The sequence below is a fragment of the Molothrus ater genome, chromosome 8, assembly GCF_012460135.2.
Source record: "Molothrus ater isolate BHLD 08-10-18 breed brown headed cowbird chromosome 8, BPBGC_Mater_1.1, whole genome shotgun sequence".
Taxonomy (NCBI): Eukaryota; Metazoa; Chordata; class Aves; order Passeriformes; family Icteridae; genus Molothrus; species Molothrus ater.
In genome coordinates, this window is record NC_050485.2 from 27,097,186 (window position 1) to 27,120,055 (window position 22,870).

Sequence of the window (22,870 nt, forward strand, 5' to 3'; positions counted from 1 at the left end):
TCGCTAGGAAAGCTGAATGCTCCCAGAGGGTACCACTGGGACAAGTAATCAGTTGTAAGAGCCTATTGATCTGTTACATTTGTTTCCAACGTGCAAAAGGAGGTTCTTTTGTTCCGGGGCTGGCACCAAGCTCTTGCCACAGTGGGCTCAGCGCGTCTCCGGACACTGCGATCAGGCGCCTCGCAGCTGACTCTGCAGAATATTTGCTTGTTACAGAAGGAACTGAAAGAACCTGGAATTCACTAGTGACCAACCTCTTACTTCTTAAACAGCTGTTTTCCCCCTTCCTTTTGTTTCTGTTTTAATCGCTGCATTGCAAATGTGATTTAAGTCCCCCCTTGCAGTTACCAGCACACAACAGTCAACGTTCATCCGGTTAACGTGCCCGCACCATTTGCACTGAGTGGTCAGTGCTTGCTGGGCTCAGTTCCTTTTCAAATCAAACTTGGAATAATTAAATGGCCACAGCAGTAATGCGAATGCAGATTTTTGCATGTCCAATAATCAAAGGGAGGAAAAAGTAGTCTGAAGCTGTTTTGTTTTAATCATACTTGATTTTTATTTTAAATGAAAGCACAAAGGTAATTTTTCTGTTGCTCTACCTGTGACTCCTTAAATCACGGTAAACATGCATTATGATCTTCTTAAAAGAGTAAGAACATTCCTTGTTAATTAATTTATACAGCTGTCAGTACAGCTTTCTATGTTATTCATACTCTAAGTGTTTGACTGCCATAGATTTTCTAGCAGTTCCTGGCAAAGCTCCAGTGAAAGCCTGGGATTTATTAGGCTGACTTGGTGCAAAGTCTATTGATTGTGGCCTCGAGGGTAATAACTAAATAGAGCTGGAGCAACAAGTCAATAACACCATTGTTGCTACAGACTCCATTCACTTGAGGAGTTAGATTGTTTTACAGTGGCAAAGAGTAATCATGAGCAGATCAGCATGTTCAACAGGCTTTGTACCATGTTAGTGCTGGGGACTGTTTTAAAGCTTTCTGCAGGACTGCAGGAGAAGTGAGGTGGGGTGCAGGGATTAGGAATCCTGTAAACTCCTTCATTAGGACTAAAAGGTTTAGTCTTTATCATCCTACAGCAAGGAGTCCCCATGCCTGTGTTGGTCCAAACGGGTGTTAAAATCCTCTGCCCATCAATCCATCAAGGCACAGTAGAAACCTGATTTACATTTTGGTTGGGGATATATATATACGTGCAGTGTGTGCATGTATGAGTGAATGCATGTCCATATGCCCTAGCATGAAATAATATTTTAGCTAGTACAAACTTCACTTCTGTGCATTAGTATTTCCTGGCAATGGCTGGAAAGAGGCTCCTATTTTCTTAAATTCAAAATGTGGAAATGCTTTTGTTTATTGCTTCTCTAATCCTCCCATGTGTTTATTTACTTTTAGAATTCTTTACTTTCGTGGAAATATATACAAACCTACTAGGGGAGAGATGTTTATTTCCTGAGAGTTTTATCGTTTATTTGACAGCCTTTGACAACTCATGTTATATTAAGAGCAGATAATTTTGAAAAGTCAAAATTGTGAAGACGGGAGTTTCAAAAACAGAACCGGATGATTTTGCACACATCTTGTGTCCCTCTCAGGGAGCTGCAGAAATACTGAGTAATTAGAATTAGTTTCTTCCTAACACCAGTTAGTAGCAGCCTACTCCCTTGAAACATGAAAGATGGTGCAGAAAGTAATAATATGAACCACATAACATTATAAAAAGGCAGATGTAATTATGCTTTGTAAAACAAACCGAGTGGTCAAGCAAGCTTTTGTGTATTCAGCAGTTCCACAGACTCTTCCTCCCTTCACCTATTTCTTCTTGGAAGTCAAGTTTTCTTTTTTTGTAAGTAATGTTTCTAAGCCCACATTTTCAGAGATAATAGGAAACAGCAAAGCTTTCTTTCTGAGCCTGCAGTCATTTTTAAACACCAACATTTTAGACACCAAAATTTCAATAGAGGAGTTGATTTATGAAGGTGGTGGTGAGTATGACATCTGATGCCAGTTTATTAAAAATTTATCTGTCCTTTTTCTTCCCCTACTTCTCTTGCTTTATTATAGCTCATATTATTTAAAGTGCAAAAAGGGGTGGAACTAGTAAGGAAATCCTGTGGCCAAATATTCAGGAGGGTACTGGGCTTCCCTTGGCTACAGGCAGTCAGCATGTGCTGGGGTAGATCTCTGAGAAGAAATGCAAACATGTGGTGAATGTCTCTTGCTTTCTTTCTTTCTTTCTTTCTTTCTTTCTTTCTTTCTTTCTTTCTTTCTTTCTTTCTTTCTTTCTTTCTTTCTTTCTTTCTTTCTTTCTTTCTTTCTTTTCTTTCTTTCTCTCTCTCTCTCTCTCTCTCTCTCTCTCTCTCTCTCTCTCTCTCTCTTTCTCTCTTTCTTTCTCTCTGTTCCATAAGTTAGCAGAGAGCTTGGCAAGTTTGTAGTGCTTGCTCAGAAGCTCATTTAAAACTTTGAGTGAACTGAATATAAACAACTCTCAGGAATCTCTTTACCCCCAGGCCTCAGACACTGCCTCCCATGGAAAGAAATTTATCGGGTGGTCCATAATCCACATTCTGTCAGGATATTTTAATGAGAGGTCAGAAAATACCATATATTTGGAAGCAAGCAAGGCAAAGCTGGGCTTTTTTGATGACTTCTACACAGTCAGATTTCTAGCAGGTGCATTCACTTTGAATGAAGTTTTGTCTACTCTTCTTGGGTTCAAGACTGTGGTCCAAGCAATTTTCGACTTATGAAACCCGCTCTAAAACTTAATTAACTGTAGCATAGGAAGTTAATATGCAGAAAAGGTTTTGCAGAAGTCTTAATACTTTTTCATTAAAATACCCAACATTTCTCGGCTGATTGAAGTGTGATGTGCCACCCCTATGGTGATTAGGTATGTCATGGAAGCACTGTTTGCGCCCCACTTCTTTCAGAAAGAAGAGGGATTGCTAAAAGGGAAAACCCCTTAGGAAAATGTGGGGATTGACATTTCTTTTGAGTAGTACTTCTGCAGTATGAACTGTAGATTTACAGGAATTAGAAACGAAACAGTTGAAGTATTCCTCCCCCCCTCCTCCTTCCTCCCCTCCTTTTTTAAAGTGTCTTCATCAATCAAAATCAACACAAATGAATAATGGAGGCAGATAGAATGTGAAGAGACAATAGTGGTGTTGTTCAGAATTGACGGCCATAAATCCATTGTATCCTAAGAGACTGCACCAAGTAAATACCTGCCCTTGCCCACCACCAGTTAGCCCACGATTCAGAATATCATTTAAGTAAGTGCTGATGTCCCATGGAAACTTCAGCCCATTAATGCTCCCTTTATTTTAGAGCACCAGGGCTGCAATGAGGCAGGGGGACTTGAAGGGTGAAGGTTTGGAGTGACAGGGGAGTTTCCCTCTCCTCATTCATTTGTTAATTTGGGATGACAGAAACAGAAATGGTGTTCTTATGAGTGGGTCAAAGGAGTTTTTTAGAACCAGCAGAAAACAAGGAAGCTGCTGCAAAGGAAGTTACAGAGCGCATCGTTTGAAATCATTAAAATTTGGGCCTAGCTGAGGTTTTCTCTGTAAGACAAAAAGGGGAAGCACATGTCAATTGGCACTGCAGAGGCATGCAAAAGGGTGGAAAAGCCCAACAGAAAGCAAAGCCAAGAGGATTATGTACCTCAGTTTCAGAGAGCATGACTTGTGGTGTGGATTTGAGCCCTGACGTTTTGATTCAGGTATGATACAGCCAAAGTCTCATAAGCTGCTCTTGTAGGAATTTGACACTGAGGGACAAGAGGCCCTGGGGTCAGCTGCTCTTTCTGCCATTCCAAAATGCCAGGTCTCAAATGGAAACTTTCCTTCCTTCCTTCCCATTAGAAAGGTCCCTCCAGTTTTGTGTGCCTTTTGGAAGCAAGCCTGTGGGAGCAAGTGCAAATATGATTCTTAGACCAAGGCTCACACGTTCAGGAGGTTTAAAGTTGCTTGTTTTATTTTTGGTTCTTCTGTAATTGCAGTTTGTTTGGCAGAGCACGCCAGACACGGATCACTTGCTCAGGGCTTGTTAGCACCAACAGCATTCCAGCTCTGTTAGAATCTCTAAGTTTATCTACCTCAACCATATTCTCACACTTTTTATGACTTTCATTCTCCTCAAATTGAGGGAAAAAAAGCCCAACCAAGGCAAGTAACGGACTACCTGGCAGGAAGGCTTGATGACCTTTCTGATGGGACTAGGGAATGTTCTTTGAGATAAGTGTGAACAAGCAGAACTCCTGACAGCACAGCACCTCACGGCAGAGGGGCTTGAAGGTGCCAGTTCTGTTGTGAAAACAGTTTATTTAGTTGTTAGTGCCTTGACTTTTCTGTCTTTGTACTTCTGAAAGAAGATCTCTTGCAAATGATGAACCCTTAGCCTTCACAAAGTACTGATCCTTCTATAACATTTTCTTAATTGAAGCTTAGAAGGAAAAAAAATACAGTGTAGTATTTTAAGAGTGACTGCGTAGCACCTTTCCAAGTTTGCATGCCTGTCAACGCAATGTCATCCTGGAAGTGTGAATGAATGACTCTATTTCCAGTTCGAGTTTCCATTCCTAGGCAAAAATAGCACCAAATACACTATACTTCCAGAACAGATTTTTTTTTTTTAACTATATAAATCATATCACAATAAAAGTGATCTGTAGCTAGTTCTTCATTAAAAACATTCTGTATGCTCAGTACCAAGTGAAAACTATGAAAAAGAGAAGACACTGCTTCAAATGACTGAATAAAATGACAAGACATAACTTTTCATTCTGTTCTAACTGAGCTGAACTACATTTTGTAAGGATAACAGTTAAATTTAACATTCCTCAAGTTTTCCATTGTCTGGTTTTTTTCCCAACCAGCATGAAGCACTGAAGCTTTAAGCAACCTGTCATGATGCCAATGGTTTTTTGAAGAAAATATGTGTTCCTCAGCTGTTGCAGTTACTGCAGCATTTGTGCCTTTTCAGATGACACTTTGCCTGCTTCTTTTTAATTGCCTAAATCCCATGTGCACAGTGATGAGGACTGAGATTTTTAAGGACCTTGAAGTATCTAAATCATGGCAGAGGCTAATTATCTCCAAAGATTTGATTTCTTGGGTCTGATTCGTTTAGTCTAGGAGTCTCAATGTCCTAATTATCTAACCTATTCCTTACGATAGCATTTGGGGTTGTTTTTTGTTTTTGGTTTTTTTTTTGGTTTGGATTTTTTCTGCTAACACAAATAATTGACAAAGAGTTAGCAGAATATTCTAATGGTGTGCATTAGGATTGGATGTAAGGTAGAAAGCAATAATAAGGATTATAAATAACTGCTTGATCTGTAGAATTCTGACATAGCCTCTTAAATTCGATTAACTGTCCTAATATATGGTTAATCATCTAAATCCTTTATAAACTATTTGTAAATTCACCCTTGACATAAAACATGACTAGTTTGTCTGTATTTTATGAAACATGGCAATTCTATTGAGGAAATGAAGCAGAATTACTGAAATACAGACAGTGTAACTGAGAAGGCAAACTTGGTGTTCCAGGTCTTGATTGTGGAAAGTCAAATACTTGCAGTTTCTGAATTTTCTTATGCAAATTTGTTGAGCTAAGGTAGTGAGGAGTAGCTGTGATCTTCCCCAGAGCAAAGCAGGCAAAGGGAAGTAAACAGAAGAGTTATAAAAGAGTTAGAACACAAAAATTGAATTATTTCAGAATGGTTTGGACCTCAGTCCTGTGGTACAAAACCATCAACATCAACAACAGAAATACTACAAAAATACTACAAAAATTCTTGCCCCTATGATGCATCCAGCTGCTTTCTTGTTTACATGGGTACTTCTGTTTTCCTGTCAATGTCTTCAGATTTAATTGATCTAGTGCAAAATATCTCTCCTCACCTCTCCACCCTTCTCATTTTTCTCTTTCTTTTTTTGTCCTGAATCAATCCCTTGGTCTGATTCATCACATGGACCCATAAGCTGATGAGTCAGCACAACTGAGGTTGGCATGCTGTAATGTGATGGCAGAAGTGAACACCAGGAGGAGAAGTACAGGTGGAGGAAGGGACAGACTTGAGCATGACTCCTAAAATTAGTATTGCTGCTGTTTGCTTTGCATCTTGGAAACATGGTCTTGGCTTGAGTCAGGGCATTTAAACTATAAATTCCCCTCTAGCCTTTGACACCCTTAAACGTTACTTTTGCCATCTGCTAAATGGGAATAACACGAGTTACCACAGGGATGTGAAGACTTACTAGTGGTTGCTCAACCAATAAGCACATGAAAAATAGGGAAAACTGCTTTTTACACTCCTGCATTTTGTGGAAATAATTCTCCCATGCTAATGATCTACATTTCATTTGTGGTAAAGTAGTTGTTCTCTACTGCGTTCCTCCTATCAGAAATATGTTGCTAGAGAAAAGACAGGTCCTTGTTTTTGTAACCCAAGTGTCTCTATTTTTAGTTTTAAAATGTTGGCTGCATCTCTCTCTCTCTCTCTCTCTTTATTTTTAATTATATGTATATATTTATAGCTCTTGCTATTGGGAGAGAATTTCCTGCAAACAGATCCATTTCTGCGGTGCCTTGCTCTGACATGGAGTCCCTTGTGTTCCACCAAGAGGTTGCTCTAGAGTAAATGTCTGGTTGTAGGATAAGCCTGGTGAACTGTAAACTTTATATTGCCTTCAGCACATAGTAGATTTGTATGTGCAGGAGGTATTAGTGGCTGGGCATCTGATACTTGGCAATGTCACATGTGAAGACGTGAGTGACAGCAGAGATGCAGCCCCAGCCCCAGTGTCCTACGGAGTTGCTTCCTCTTTGGATAATTACATTCTCAGCTTTCTCTGCAATTTTAACTGTGGGGGAAGTATCTGTCCTCGCACCCCCATTTACAGAGGTGAGTCCTGTAACCATGCACCATTAAACAGCTGCCACATCTCACCCAGAAGGACTTTTTACATAATGTTCATATCTGGTTTGCATTCTGAGCTGCGCAGATCAGCGCTAACGCTACGTGGGTATCTGGAAGCAGGGTTTGACCTGTACTTGGGTTCTGGTTCACATGCAGCAAGGAGCACTCACTCAAATAGTTTCAGGGACTTCAGCAGGAGTACTGGGATGCAGAATCAGGCCCCTAAGGATCCTTGGTAATGAAAGGTATCCTGTAACTGTAAGGTATTATTATGATGACTACTCTAGAGAACACAGAGGTATTGAAGTTGGCAAAATGAATTAGAGAGTTAAATGTATAAGTAAACCAAGAAGCGACTGATGTTTTTTGCATAGTAATAATCTTCATAATAGCTTCATTTGCACAGTTATTTCATTTTAAACTTAAGGCACAGTTTTGAAGCACAACTCAGTGGAGATTTTTCCTGTAATCTATAAACTTTAATGAAAGCTAATTGGAGGACAAATTTTAATCTAATTAAAATGTGGCTGCATAAAACAGAAAGGATGAATGAAGTGAAATGCTCTATGGGGCACAGTTTTCAAACAATGACTACCCTGAATACTAAGTCAAATGAAGCTTTTGTAAAATGATGATCATGAACATTGCCAGCAACAGAACAACCTTGAGAAACTGCAAATGAAAATTTTCATGTATTCAGTTTAAAAAGTGGACATTTGACTCACAACTGCATAAGGACTTTTTAAAAGAAAATAAAAAGCAACACAGTCTCATCTAAAAACATAACAAGTAAATTAGCCAAAGGTGTACATTCCGTCCAAGTTCTCATGATCAGCAGATGCAAATGTTTGCAGTGCGCCGATGAGTTATGAGCCCTAATGAGATTTCAATGCTGAGCAAACAATAAAAATTTATGCATTGCATAGTTTTAGTGGCCTTTGGCTTCATGGTTAGTGTTACACCCTTTCAACAGCTTCAGTAATATAATATCCAGCTGGCTTTGGAGGTAAGGAAAATTTTAGGGGTGAACTGAAATTGTGAGAAATAACGTGATTGATTGCTTTGTCAGAATAATGCATTTCCACGGTATAATTGTCCGTAGTAATCTCAGCCCGGGTATGGATACATAGGTTCTAGTTATGTTCAGACACAAATTTTGAAGGATTCAGGTGAAGAATGGCTTTTCCAGCATTTGAGCCAGACTGTTTCCTGTGCTGGGTACATGTCCAGGGGTCTCACAAACAGCCCCTCTAACAAGAACATTCCTGTCATAGTCTGGCAAATGGGAGACTTGAAAAGCTGCACTTTCCCCAACAACTGTCGTGTCTCAAGAAAAGAAGCGGAAGACAAGCACAAAAAGAAAAGCACAATAGATATTGAAATAAATGTATGTAGTGGAGAGTGGGGGGATGAACCAGGGAATTCAACTGGTGCAGTGTGAGAGTGAGCTCAAATGAGTTAAATTTAAGAGTCCCATTTGTGGGTTAGGCTGTTATGCATCCAGAACCTCCACCATAATGATTGCCTGCATTACCCTACATAATATTAAAATCTTAGCGTGTGATTAATAGCAGATTCCCTGCATACGTGTCACAACACACATCTGCAGCAAATCTGCCAGTATATTTCTCTGCTAGTTTTACTTTGGGGCCATAAAGTAATTCCTGTTTTGTGAATGAGAATAAACCTATTATGCACTAGGTTAGCTACACCCAGTTTCTTCTCTTCAGGGAAAAAGAGCTGCTTATTTGATACAGCATCTCGAATTTCAGTGTTCAGAAGTGAGTTTAAGCCTTGGCTAGATTTGCTTGAGCAAGCTGTTGGGATTTGCCTTCACCATTTCTTAGTTATGTGTTTTCCAAAACCTTCTGTGCAGAGTATTGAGAAACTTCTGGACAGCAGTAAACTAGTGGACTTAATTGCAAGGTGTTTATTGCTAAATTTGTTAATGAGTCAACATGCAAAAAAGATATATTTATCCCTGTTTCCTCTTAAAGTAGTAGTAAAAAATAACTTCAAAAAATCTTTTTCTTAAGCCATTTGGTGATGCAGTTTTGCTGTTCACAAAAGCTCTTTTTCCCATCCACAAATAGCTACCTTTCCCTATGCCCCAAGGGAACTAAGCATAGCTCAAATGAAGTTTAAAAAAAAAAAAAAGAGATTTTTCCCAGTTGTAACTCAAAGCCTCTGCATATTCACACATGCACACAAAATAAAAAAGGAAGATGCAGAAGCATTCCTCCTGTCTGCCCTCTGAAAAGTCCTGTCGACCTGTTTTGCTCCCCAAAATGAAAACAGAACCCCATGAAAACAACTTAAAGGACAACAAAAAAACATTAGGAAAGCAACATCTGTTTTGCATTCTTGGCATCAAGTCTGTCCTTGCAACACAGGGTCTGACACAGATGTACAGGGTTATGACACCACTGAGTACTGCTTGATTTAAAATGGTGTAACAGAGCAGAATCAGGGCACTGAGCTCTTACAACTCTGTGCAGAGCTGTGGCGCTTGATCTCCTTTGCAGATGTGGGACTCAAACCCCACTGAAGTCTTAGGCATCTTTCCATTGATTGATGTGGACTGTGGAGCAAGTCGTATTCCTCCTCCAACCATTTAGAATTTATTATTGACTGGACTTGCTCATCGTGTGTGTTTTTTGCTGTCTGTAAAGTCTCATTGCCCCGGTGTGTTCCAGTTAGCTGCGTTGTGCATAGCCACGCTCAGAGAAACTTCCAGATTATGCTACATTATAGCCTCTGCAGTTTTTAAGTAAGATAAAATAGTAGCAAGGGGAGAGACATTTAAAGGTACTCAGAAAGACAAAAAGAGCTCTGATTTAATTGAAGAGAATCAATAATAATGTACATTTGGGAAGCCAGAGTTGCCACGAGAGCAGCTGTCTCTCCATGACTCCTGGGATGGCACAGAGGGAGCACATCTTTCCCTGTTTGGTTGCCCAACCACAGTCGTAGCAAAGTTAGCTCTCCTCAGCCCTGGCACGGCTTCAGGTCCCCGCGGAGCTGTGCCAGGTGGCGGTGCCACCGTGCAGTGTTTTCACCTGCCACTAGATGTCTGTGTGGGCTCTGAAACGTTCTCGAGGGGTGATGCCCCTGGTAAACACACAGGCAAAACTGGAGCGCAGGCTGTGGGGAAGCCTTTTAGTTTGTGTTTATAATTGTAACAGCATTACTTAAATTAGGTCTGTGTTTAAGGCAATATGCGCTGTCTAAAACTAAATTCCAGCCTTTCTCATTTGAGGCAGATAAGGTGTTTTTCTTGTCCACATCTGTTGAAGACTGTTTCCTTTCTGTTCATGTGAAGAACTGAAATGTATCTTAATGCTGTGAAAGTTTTGGAGGCAGTTGCTGAAATGTAAAGTATGTTCATCTTCTTTTTATTCTGAAATTATGAAATACCAAAATATAGAATATCTTTTCCATAAGTGAATTGCTAACACACATAAATCAGCACATCTGGGCTCATGGAGGAAGGTAATGCATCAGATGTTAAGTTCAGTATATTAAAGGAAAACAAACAAACAAACAAACAAACAAAACCTCTGGACCTGGGCACAGAAATCTGTTTCCCAATTCTGTTTCTCAGCAACCCACTGGCTGGCCAAGGCAGCTGCACCTGTGACCAGCTCTTCTGCAGATATCTCCTCAGAAAATGCAAAAGTAATCAGCATATGTTTGACTTTCATTTATCTCTGTCATCCGGGAATAAGATACAGATAGTATCAGGAGCAATGAAAGGTACATTCTGATATTATTTTCAAGTTTTTTTGTCTAGACAGAGAGGAGCAACCACTTGTATCTCTGTGGAACACACAGCCCCATTCCACACGCTCACATCCTAGGCTGAAGGCCAGAGGGAAGTAGTAGGCTGTCTATATTAAAAAAAAAAAGTTTAAAACCACCACCCACTCATCAGGTGACTGGAGACTGTGGTTGTAAAATATGCTGCAGGCAGAAGTTCTGAAAAATCCCAGAAAGTGTTGAAAACATCTCTAAACAAGGTATTTTTCTCCTGCACCTTTCTTGCTAAAGGTCCCAATTGCTGCCAAGAAAGCTAGTGAGAATGTTAGCTGCCAAATAAAAAATTTATGACAGTGTTTGGCAAAGGATTGTATCACTGCTTGTTTTATACATTTCCACAAGTCTCTTGAAGGGCTGTTGGACACATACAGCTCAGTGATCACTGTGCTTTATCTCTTCTTTAATATATTAAAAAAGCAAGTTCCAATAAAGTATGGTTTAAACAATAGATTTTTTCTTTTAATACCTTCCTATAAGCACTTGCTATGGTGAGAATATAATTTCTAAACAACATTCCATGAATTAAAATTGTTTTAAAAGCCCTTTACCTGACAAAGTTACCTGTACATAGTAAAAATACATGAATTTTTCAATTAAAAATGTATTGCTTTTGGAATTGTGCTTTTTATATGTAGGAGTCTGGGCCAATAAACTGTCTGTTAAAACATAAAGAAGTCTATTCAGTCAAAGTTGTGTCTGCCATTTTTGTTTCAAAACCCAAGAAAATAATGTGTTTGTATTGCATTGCTCACCAATATCAATTAGGTTTTTGGCTCTATCATTAAATTAATGTTGGGGAGAAAATTGTTTGAGTGGATTTAGCAGAAAAAATATATGTTTAAATACAGAGTTGTAAGCACAGTTGACAATAATGATTAAGCTGGCTGATGCTGAAGCAACACCCTTAAAAATAGTTTCCTCCACTGAAGAAACAAAATGGTCTGTCTCTGTCTTCTCAAACCCGTTTTCAGATTAGGCTTCCAGCTGATAATTAGTGCTGTTTAACACAGATCTCATTGCTGGGAAATCTCAAAGCCTGAGCCGTTTACTTTTTCTCATTATCATGTGCTGCTGGAGGTGGGAGCTCTGGAGCAAGGAGCTGTACCCCCTGCACCATTTTTGTCGGGAGACAAAGAGCCTCCTCTTCTCTCTGGTGGCCAGGAGTGGTGGGACACAGCTCTGGCTTGCAGTCCCCTTCCAAGGGGACAACCAGAGCGGTCCCCAAGCTGCCCCAGGGCCCCACAGCTCTGTGCCTTCATGGCACTGCAAATACTCTTGAGCAGCCACCAGCACTACAGCTGCTGAACGTCTTGTGTATGCTTGTGCATTTCATGGTGTTTGATATAAAGTACTCAAGACAGACCAGCATTAAGAGGATTATTTCAGACAGCATTAGGAGTTAATTTACAGAAGATTAGCTCTAAATCAGGCAGATATCATAAGCAAATTAGCATCAGTTGTAAGAGATTCAGAATCAAAATGTGTGGTGGTTTTAGTTTTTTCCTGCATGTGCTTAGTGGAAGAGTAGTATCTTTATTCGTTTCCCCCACTAAGTGTTACATCTCAAATAGTGAAGAACAGGTATACTTATTTTTTCCTACATGCACACTATTTATTATGATGCTGTTTATTGGCAGTGAAACTGCTTAGCTCCAAATACCCTTCCTCTGCTGAATATTTTATATTGCATGCCATTTCTTCATTGAGTAATGTTTTGTTTGGCCCTAGAAATGATGTCTCCATGGTGTGTTACAATATTTTAAATAGGTAATATGAAGCTTTACTTCTGAGTAACATAGTTAATCCTTTTTTTTTCTGTTAAAATGAGTCACATTCTAATGCCAACTCATAAAAATAAGAAGTGTATAAAATGCTACATACCAGAGTGAAGATTATAGGTGCTTAAAATAGCTTCCTTAATATTTAAGCTTGTAAATTATAAATTTGTTTTATTTCCACAGCAGTGATGGTTAATTTGTATTAAAAAGCAGATTCTGTTCTTCAATCAATTTTCCAGACAATTTTTTCTGGCTGCAGACAGACAGACATGAGCACCTATCCCATCCCTTCTCAGTATGGCAGTTTTGGGAGCACTTGCCCAATTAGTGGGGAAGATGATGAAATGGATTGGGCCATGATATTAAAGCCTGTGCCCTGAGTTGTCCTTGAGATTCTGAAAAGTTTTGAAGTCTACAAATGGGATTCCTGTCTTTGGAGAAATTTGTGTTCTGCTGTCCAAGAGATTAAACTGCTTAGTCTTCAGTGTGCTCCTGAACACTTGGGGTTTTAACAGAGGAGGGAAGTCTGGGCGGTGTTTTTTACAATTTTTTCCCTCTCTTGATGGACCAAATTCCTCTTGACAAGGTTGGCCTGAGGTCATGAATGTCTCCCTGCCTTCTGTGAGACAGGAATCTCTGTGCCTTCCAGGAGATCATGAAGACTTACACCCACCCTAAGCCAGTTGGGCCTGCAGGTCCCTCTGGTTGCGAGACCTGCGAGGGGCTCTCGCACTGTGACTCTGTGCCCTGTGGCTTTACCGAATTTTTGGAAGCTCGACGTGGTTGTTAAACTGAGGGGTCTGAGGTCATGACAAAGTAGAGGCTTCTCTGCTCCCCTAATAGAAATACTGTAGCATGCTGGAAAGAAAATACTTTCATAGTGGCAAGTATCTCCAGACAACTAATTTGATAGTTCTCTATCACGTAAACCATTTGTGAATACATCGATTCTTTTTATTTTTCACTGTTCTGTCTTCACTGTTCCCAGGTTTTCTCTGAACCGGTTGGGCAAAAATTGATTTTTATTTGTTCCACTGGCCTTGTGGAAAATTAGCTTATGAACTGGTTTTTATAGGAAGACTCAAAGCACAGAAAAGGTTGAAAAATAAGCCTATAGCAGTCAAAATTGTTGTCTGAAATGTCTTCAGACTGGAAGGCTGAATTTATTGCTCAAAACAAGTACTAGCATTGTGGAGGTGTGCAGTCCTGCTCATTATCACTGGAAAAGGGGGAACCAAAAAGCACAGTAAAAAATTAAATTTTAATAATGCTCGTGATATTTTCTAAATCCTTCTTGACAGAAAGATTCTCATTATTTTTATCTGTCTCAGAGTAGGCTCTTTTAATGCCATCTCACAAATGGCCTTAGCCATGATTGTTTTCCTTTCTTTTATAGCATTTGAAAAAAAATGAATATATACCAAAAAAAATTCTATTCTATCATTCAAGAAGTGCCATGAAATGGTAACATTTTGGATAGCAGATCTTCAGGAACAATTGCTGCAGATGCCTTCAGGTTTTTACAAAAGAGGTCAACATTGTTAAGACAATTGTAGGAAACTTGCCATACAAAAAGATGCCCAGTCAAATATTGTGTAATCAGAAGAAAATAATGCAAGAAGAGTGTGTGTGTCCAGTCTCCAGCTTTGTCACAGCTAAAACCTGTAGATTAGTCATTAATTAAATTGAGGCAGGGTGAAAGACGTTACTTCCTTTATCTGTTTAAGATATATCTTTTAGTGGCTTCTAATGATTATTGAAGTTGATAAGATGCAGACTTTTGACATTTTTGTTTTCTTTAAATTGCACAGAATGTAAATTTAACTATATTTATCATAAAAGCCAATATGAGATCTTGTACGTTCTTGTCATTTTATAGCTTGCATACATTTCTTCTGCTGGAGAAATAATTGCTTTAGCTTTGAGTGCTGACGAGGGGGTTGGGGCTTTTTTTTTCCTGTTAACTGTTTGGGGACCAGGGTTTCATGTACCCGACGTGCTGAAGAATGCCCCTGCACCGACAGCTGGGCTATCCACCCTCCCTCTGAGCTCTTGCTAAAGCTCTTGTAATGTTTGCTAAGGCCTATGGCTCTTAGTCATGCTCAGGTGACTAAATGTGTGATTTGTTCTTCTTGATACTTCAGTACCCTGAGAAAGGCTGGTTGGAGATTAAGACAACCTTGACTCCTTCCACTTGCAGTTGCCACTGTGCATGTGATCATCATTTAGACTTGCCAAAGGGATCTGGGGTTGCATGTGCTTTGCATGAAATGAGTTAGTCCCTCTCCTGTTTTGGTTGGTGAGTTTCCATGGCCCCAGAAGCCCCACTGTGTCTCCTAATGACAGTCATAACCTAATTGATTCCCTCTGTGGAAGGAGTGGACATGGAGATGGCAGAAAGCTGAAGTTGCATCAAAACTGTGTAGAGAAAAGTTCTATGTCAGGGTCTCAGGAGCAGAAGGATACTTTTCATCCTTCAGAAATGCCTTCCCATGTGTTTTTAAAATAAGCAATGAATAAAATCTGGCTAGTACAAGATTTTCAGCACCCTTCAGTTTTGTGTTTTGACCTTTAGTCTTACGTCTATGAGGTCCTCGATCAGGCTTTCCCTGTTACCATCTTTGATTTCCAATCATTCCTATAGATCTCTCTCCTTCCCAGGCCAGTCAGTCTCCTCTCCCTCCCCACACATGCCCCACTGATCACTTGGGTACAATTTTCACTTCCTGAGACTTCCAGCTCCTTGAGAGAAGGCCCATGCAAGCCCCGGTGGCTACCAAATAACACTATACTCCAATGCTGTTCATTTGGAATGTGTTGCAAGAACTTTATTATTAATTAAATGTCTCCATAAGTATTTTAACTATCAGATATAATCAAAATAATTTTAATATATGGCAAGGTTGTCAGAAGATGACAAAGCAAGGTAAAAACATAGTTGAGTCAAGGAAGGCCAATGTGTTTCAGCAGGCGTTCAGCCAAGAGAGGGATATCCTTTCTTTTACTCCTCCAGAAAAACTGTCAAAGGAAAAGTATATTTGCTTCTGGTCAAAATTTAATGTGCAAATATAGGATCCATTAAAAAGAGATGATGGATCAAGGTCTTTACTGTCTAATTATTGATTAGCATCTTCTGCTTCACTGGTGAGTTTCATCTCTGCAATATTTCTGATTGATGGGAGATTATACACACTTTACAATATGCCAGTGCCTCTCTGTATGATTTTGCCTTCAGAGCTAGCAAGCTTTCTTGCCTGAGCCTCATGTTCAAGTTTTAGAGATATTCATTCCTATGTTGTAGGCACCTAACCTAGCTAACCAGCACTCCTGGGTGCCCATATGGCCAGGAGAAAGAGAGGGCACTTCAGAGCAGGATTTGAGTTTATGTACAGGGAACTCAGAGAGATTAGCTAGATATAATTTAGATGTTTAAAGTGGGATAGTGTGACTACTTCCCTGCACCTGTTATTACATGACTCATTCTTTCATTCAGGGCCCAGGTGGAAACACATTGATGTGGTTTGAGTGTAATATTATAGCTAGAGATTGGTATCCATGTTATTACAAGTAGACAGCCCCAGTCCTTAAGACTGAACTTTTAAACTAGAGGACATAGCACTGCACAATTCCTCAGTCCTATCAACAAAATCGTAGGTGCCCTGTATGGCCTGCTAGAAAATCAGCTAGAAATAGCCCATCCTTTCTTAATCACCAGCCCCCCATTTTTGAGGGTTTCATTTTGTTATCTGTTCAGCTTTCAGCAATTTTTATGGATTTTCCCAAGTTCTTACAAAGAGGCACCTTTGGGAAGGAATTCAGAGAATATGGAAGAGGCTTCAGCTAGGAACAGTCCGCAGACTGAAGATGGACCTCAGGAAGTGTTGTCTTTTTGTCCCCAGTAAGCCCAGTAAGGATGGGGGGGTCCCATCCCCTCTCCACCACCCTCAAAGCCTTTTCACATCTAAATATGCAATGTCAATTACAATGTAATTAGGTCTTCTGGCTTGAGAACACAAAGACATAGACATATGTTCAGAGTTTGTGGTGAGGAAGAGGAAAAAAGCTTGAGTGTTTTCCAAATTCCTCACTTTTCCCATGGTCAGCTAGAGGAGGGCCAAGGAGTCATCTGCAAGTTGTGCAGATATTTTTTTCTGGTATTTCTGTTTGCTAATTTCAGTCATTAATGATGAAAAATGTCTCGAGTCAGATACTTCCAGCCAGCTGTAATTCTGCTAGGCAATGTTCTCTCAAATATCTGCTCTTTTATTACAGTAGGTTGCCATGTCTTTGTGTTTTTTGCCACAACCTGTCTCATTCTTTTCAGTTGCTTTTATTTAGGAAAAGCATTCTTAAACCTGAAGATGTGAATGATTGAACAGCCCCCAGATACCCTGAACTTGAGATTTATCATTATGTATCTAAGGCTTTGCTTTACCAATCATAACATTTTATTCCCCTGTGCGGGGTTTAGTGCTTCCATTTGAAAACTCACCGTAACAAGGATGTCCTTATATATAGTAATAATTGTGTCTGTCCAGAAGCTATGTGAGTTTAGCTATATTACTTTAAATGCACATTTAATTTTGCCTGGTATGTTTTTGCCTATTTGACTAGACCCACACTTAGTGTTTGTTTGAATCTGCTGATTTGCACATGAATATTGGACACTTAAAAATCGCTTGCCACTGATTTGCATGCACCTATTTTCTTTCATGTTAGCAAAAACTGCCAATCAGAAATAAAAGGGCACAAAAAAATGCAATAGCCAAGTATTCAAAGTGACCATTTAAGATGTGATTTTGTGTACAGAGCAAGCCTTTCTGTGCAGTAAACTGATAGGAATCACTTCTAGTTAAATCATAAATACATATTACAGTGAAACACTGTTGGACAGTGCTCTGTCATCAATCAGTCTGTGTTCTTGAGGACACTATTTTTCAAGATGCCTCCTTTAAGAATAAAGCCCTGTGTTGTAATGAATGTGTGCTAACTGATCCCCCAAGCCATTTGTTTGGTTTTGGTTGTTTTTTTTTTATTTGTATCAGTGTCAGAGTTGAGCTTCTGTAGGAAATTTTTTTGCAGTATTTTATTTGTAGTCCTCAAGTTAAGGACACACTCTTTATGCACCCAGAGTCTGCACTGGTTCGTTTATATCCTGCATTTTGTTAACATGTTACCGTGATTGCTGATTTTCATGACAATTGTTATTGTACCATCAGTGCTTAATGGCGCGGCATCATTATTCAATGCTGGTCAATCAGGCACTAAGACATGTGCAAGACATCAGGCTGAACCCATATAGATGTCGTGCACTCCCCTGCTAATGAATGCAGTTTTATAGAAAGGTTTAAACACGGTTGGCATCCTTAATGTAAGGTTTGCAAAAGCTTATTTGGGAACTGCTTTGTGTTTATATGGAGTAGATCTAAACATGGCACAAACAGAGTTAGACCCATTGTGTGCGTGTGTGTGTGAAGCTAAGGACAAGCACGAATCCTTTGGGGGTTTGAAATGTGGAAAGGCAGCACAATTTCTGCCTGGGCAGCAGTGAGGGGAACGGATTTTCCAGGAGCATCAGTGTTTGGTAGCACATGTGGGACCTGTTCTGCAGAGTGGTGGTTGCCCTGTGCAGTGCAGCAAGGAGGTGATCCTCAAAAGCAGGTGGTGTCCTGAATTTGGCACTGTCTGGAGGCACCCTCCAGCACAGCAGTGGTTGGAGATTAGGCACTCTGACCATAAGGGTCAGGCATCTGGAAAGGTGGAGCAGAAGGAAACTCGAGAGGAGAGGGATGTGCTTTCTGTGTTATTAGTCCAGAGTGCTCTTCCAGTGCGTCAGTTAAAGTTACCCTTGCGTCTGCTTTAGTTATGGTTTCTGTGTGGTTTTGCACCCAAATATTTTGGGCTGCTGTCCATAATAAACTAGATGGAGCTTGGTTAAAAGCACCGATTTTTTGTCTCTTCTAACTCAAAGTACAATGAACCCTTGTGCTCCTAGAGCCTCGAGTATGAAAGGAACAGTAGACATTGGCTGTTAACGAGCTCCCGCGCAGGGCTCCAGCAGAACTTGGTGTGAATTCAGTGCCTGAGCTGCATCAACTAAATGGTTAATTCATCTCATATCAACAGCACTGTGATTCATAATGTAAACTTGAGGAATCCTTGATGTTTCAGTCACACATTCCTCTTAATTTGGCCATGCATTCTTTTAAAGCTACAGTGTGCTAACTTAATAAAATGCAGCATGCAAATGCACAAGTTTTTGCCTTCAGGCATTTTAGCCATGGATGTTTCAATGGGTGTCTTCTTTCAAGTATATATTCTTTCCTAAATTATTTACCCTGTAAACATGCTTTGCATTTTCAAAGAAAAATCTGGGCTTCCTCATTCACCAGATTTTGTTGAATTTAAGGTGTAATAGAGATAAAAGACTATCATCTGCTTCTTGTGAGCATGTTAGCCTTTGGGATTTTTTTTGTAGCAAGCTTAGGCCCCATTTTCTTTTCCTTTGGTATTATCACTCCCTCCCCCACTTAAATTCCTTGATGCTTTGCCTAGAGCAATACCCACTGGCAGTGTCTGGCTGTGACAGTACTATAGGCTTCCCTACAGATGGGTCCTGCCAATGCCAACCATTGTTCTACAACTGTGAGCTGGCTTGACTGTCTTGGATCACTCAAAACCCCCTTTCCTCTTCCTTTTTTCTTTACTCTAAAGGGTCGTCCTTGCCTGTTGACTTTGAGATCTGAAATGTGCTGACACCCAGAACTTGTGTTCTCTGTCTTAGCAGCAGCTCCCAGACTCCGATTTCAACAGGCACCACTGAGTCCTCCTTGGGACTGTCCTGCTGCTGCCAAAGAGCTCTGTCATTCTCCTCCCAGCCCCATCCTTTGGACAGTATGCAGTTAGTTTAATTTTACTTGCTCACTTGAAAGAAAAACAGTAAAACTCAGTGTTATTCTTTTTTTAAAGATATAAAATTAATCTTTAACTGTGGGCTTGAATATTAAAAGTATATAATGCTTCAGTGTAGGAATCTGTTGATAATATCCATCCTATTTCATGATTAATTTGTTCCTTTTAATATGATATTCTTTTGCTGCACTGTGCAGACTAATTCAGATTCCTAGAAATTGAACTTTGATATGTATTTCCTAGATTCACACCGTAAGTGAACCTTCAATTAGCAGATACAGGTGGTGGCTGGCCTCACTCAGTGTTTTCTTGAGAAGGATTTTAGAGACACAGACACTGATTAAATAATCTTGCAATCAGGTGTGTACTGACAGGGTATTAAAAATAAATATTAAAAATAATGATGATTTGGGGGACTTCATGCTTCTTTTTTCTTTTTCTGTAGTTTTGCTTCTCAGACAATGCAATGATTTTTTCGGTGGGCCAGAGATAGGAGGAGTTGATTTAAACACTCAGTATGTTATGTATGCCTTTGCCTAACTATGTGTTAGATTAAGCGAGTTTCACTCACAGTTAATCCTTTGTAAATTAGCATTATGGATGCCTTGGGGCCCACATCCCACAAATAAAATGGTTGTCAAGCCAGCTGCACTGTGTATTACTTAAGGCTGAATGTTTTAAGAGTTTTCATGCTTTTAATCTATTTCACTGCTGAGTTTCAATTTTGCTGAGTGTCCTTTCAGGAGTGATGAGGGCGAGTGAGTAAATATATATTCTGGTTTTCATGCATTTGCCTGGGCAAATCGTTTGTTATCAGGTGTTTGGCAGAGAATGTCACACCCTGCCACAAAAGAGAAGCTTGTAAGTTCAGGTGTTAAATTGAAGTGCAAACCAACAAGAACCAAAAGCCCTTAATTAGCTTTATTTTGTTAGCCTGCTACACTTTTTTTTTTTTTTTTAGGAAAAAAAGAGTGAGAAACATCCCTCCCTCCTCCTCATCCTTTTGGCAGAGTAAATATTGCCTGTTAAGTTTGAATTAGCTGTCATCGCGAAAGAATTAATGCTGTGGTTGAGCCTTTCTAGTGAGGAAGGGAAAAATAAACGAGACAGATCTTAGTTCAGCTTTAAGTGATAAATGAGGACAAAGCAGCCCATTCATCTCCTGCTAGGAAAGTGGACACAAACACTAAAGCAGTTTTGCGGAAGACGTGTCAGCAAATGTGATCATTTTGTAACCTGTCAGGAGGATAGAGAGCTAGTCCTTTTAGAGTGTCACAGGGGAGGGTGTCTGTCTGATGTGACAGTTTTCATCCATCCATTTACTGCTTTTCCTTTAGGTGGGGGGTAAGCAAGGAGAGAGCTGGAGTTGGTTAAAACTGCATTTTTCTTTACACTTCCCAGTATAATTTATATGTATATCCACCCGCATCTAAATGAAAAACATTTACCAAGAAAAACTCCCCCCTGCTCTCTGGAGTTTCTTCTCTCTTTCACTGCGTGAAATATGCTCATTTTAACACATTATACTCCCTGTCTTCAAGTTGTACTAGGTTTGATGTTTCACATAACACAGTTTTACCTCTTCTTACCATTGTTTGGTTCTTGCAGACTTTGTTTTGTTTTGTTCTGCAGAAGCATGAGAAAAAAATTTATAACTTGGGGTGTTTTTATTGCACTTGGTTGTTGGGATTTTTTTTTCTCCATTTTTTTTTCTCCAATTCTGATGATAAGCTTCATGTTCAAGTGTGTTTTGCAAAACTCCCTATTTATGAAGAGCCTGTGAAAATAATCTTCCTTCTCTGAGAAAATGGAATAACAAACAGTGAATTCTTACAATCCAAAATCCTCCTGTAAAATGCCTCAAATTCTACTGTTTCTTGATTTAGTAATTTTAATTGACCTATTAATTTTAGGAAGAACCTGAAGTGATGAGATGACTGATTTTAGAAGCAGGAATTTCTCCTAACAAATAATGGAAAAATATTAGGACTTTCTACTTCTGGCATTTTTTATTTTCACTAATCTTCATTTTTTTCATACTGCATAGAAATGCAACATTGCCTATTACCATAAGTAAAGGTATGCTACAGAGACAAGAGATGCTTTTACAACATAAGCTTCACAGTTTGACACTTGCTTCTTTATATCATCCTTTTCTTCAAAACTATCTTTTGTACTTTTCCCTTGGTATTTTAGTACAAGTGAGTATCTCATTGACATGTGTTTCCTTGAAATCTTGTTCCTTAATAGTAAAATCCCTTGAAAATTAATAAATTGTTTCTTTTCAGATTAAACTACTGAAGATTTCAAAATGGTTTTAAAAAATATAATGATATTTACTATTATAGACCACCCTGCTTGGATTGCATTGACTGAACACTATTTTTTTCATTTGTTCTTAGAAGGTTAATAAATTGGAACATAATTTATTTAATTTATTCTAATATGTATATAAATTTATGCATAATTCAGAAAATTCTACTTCTTTCTTGAATACAAAAGTTGGATTTAACAGCAACATAAAGATATGGTTGGAAGCATATCTTGAGCTAGAAATTGGGAGAAGTAAAAAATAATCAAGATACACAAAATGGTAGAGGGAATACAGAATTTGTGGGCATATGTCTTTTCTCCTTTTTTTTTTTTGTACACTTCATTTTATAATTTTTATATGTATTCTGCTGTTTTGATTTATTTTGTTTTATTCACTGCAATTTTTTCTGTCTCTTCTGCTTTTTTCCAGGATCATCCAAAACCGGATTTTGATCGTTGTGCTGGCAGTCATCATCATCTTCACCACTATGATGGCTATTTATTTTTCTGTCAGGGGACGTTGATATCTTTGTTCTTCACTAAACAGCAACAAACTGCTTGTTCTGAGTAATTAAGACAAAGTGGTCACATGAATCATTCTCTTGCACTGACAGAGTCTCCCTCTCTTTTCCACTCTTCAACTCAGGTGCAAGTGGTGTAAAATATTTTGTATTATTGATGGCATAGTTGATGGCATGTGGGGCTATTTTTTTCTTACATATTTGTCCTTATCTGAGTGTTTTCAGGATCTTAATATTTGTTGGAGTGAGGGCTTGTTCTGGTATAAAAGACTAATATGTGTTGAATTCACCCACAGACAATTATCCTGTAAGTTGCCAGAGTTTCATGAGGGAAGACGGGTCTTTGCACTTTTCTTGTGCTGTGCAGGGTGTATGAATATCAAGCAGTATCTGACCTTCTGTGATTTAAAATATAAGTAAAGCAAAGACCAAATGATGTAGAAAGTGAACCTGTCTCTCCTGTGACTAACTCCCAATCACACATTATCATAGTAGATGTAACCTGGTTAAGAACAGTAGCTAGTTTTAAAAAGAGAGCAACCTTAGGATGGTGTTTAATATATGATGTAAATCCAAAAT

At 39.2% G+C, this 22,870-nt stretch overlaps 1 protein-coding gene across 4 annotated transcripts in view; it reads left to right on the forward strand.

Annotated features, from left to right (window-relative positions):
- Positions 1-22,870, forward strand: part of VTI1A (vesicle transport through interaction with t-SNAREs 1A) — a 267,159-nt gene that overhangs the window by 233,551 nt on the left and 10,738 nt on the right. For all 4 annotated transcript variants that reach the window (XM_036385470.2, XM_036385471.2, XM_036385468.2 and 1 more), the window contains one exon: positions 22,201-22,870. This exon is cut by the window's right edge and continues 10,738 nt beyond it. Coding sequence is in view for 2 of the 4 variants with exons in the window: in XM_036385468.2 (XP_036241361.1) it covers positions 22,201-22,294 (94 nt within the window). In the remaining 2 variants the exon portion in view is untranslated. The remainder of the gene's footprint in view (positions 1-22,200) is intronic.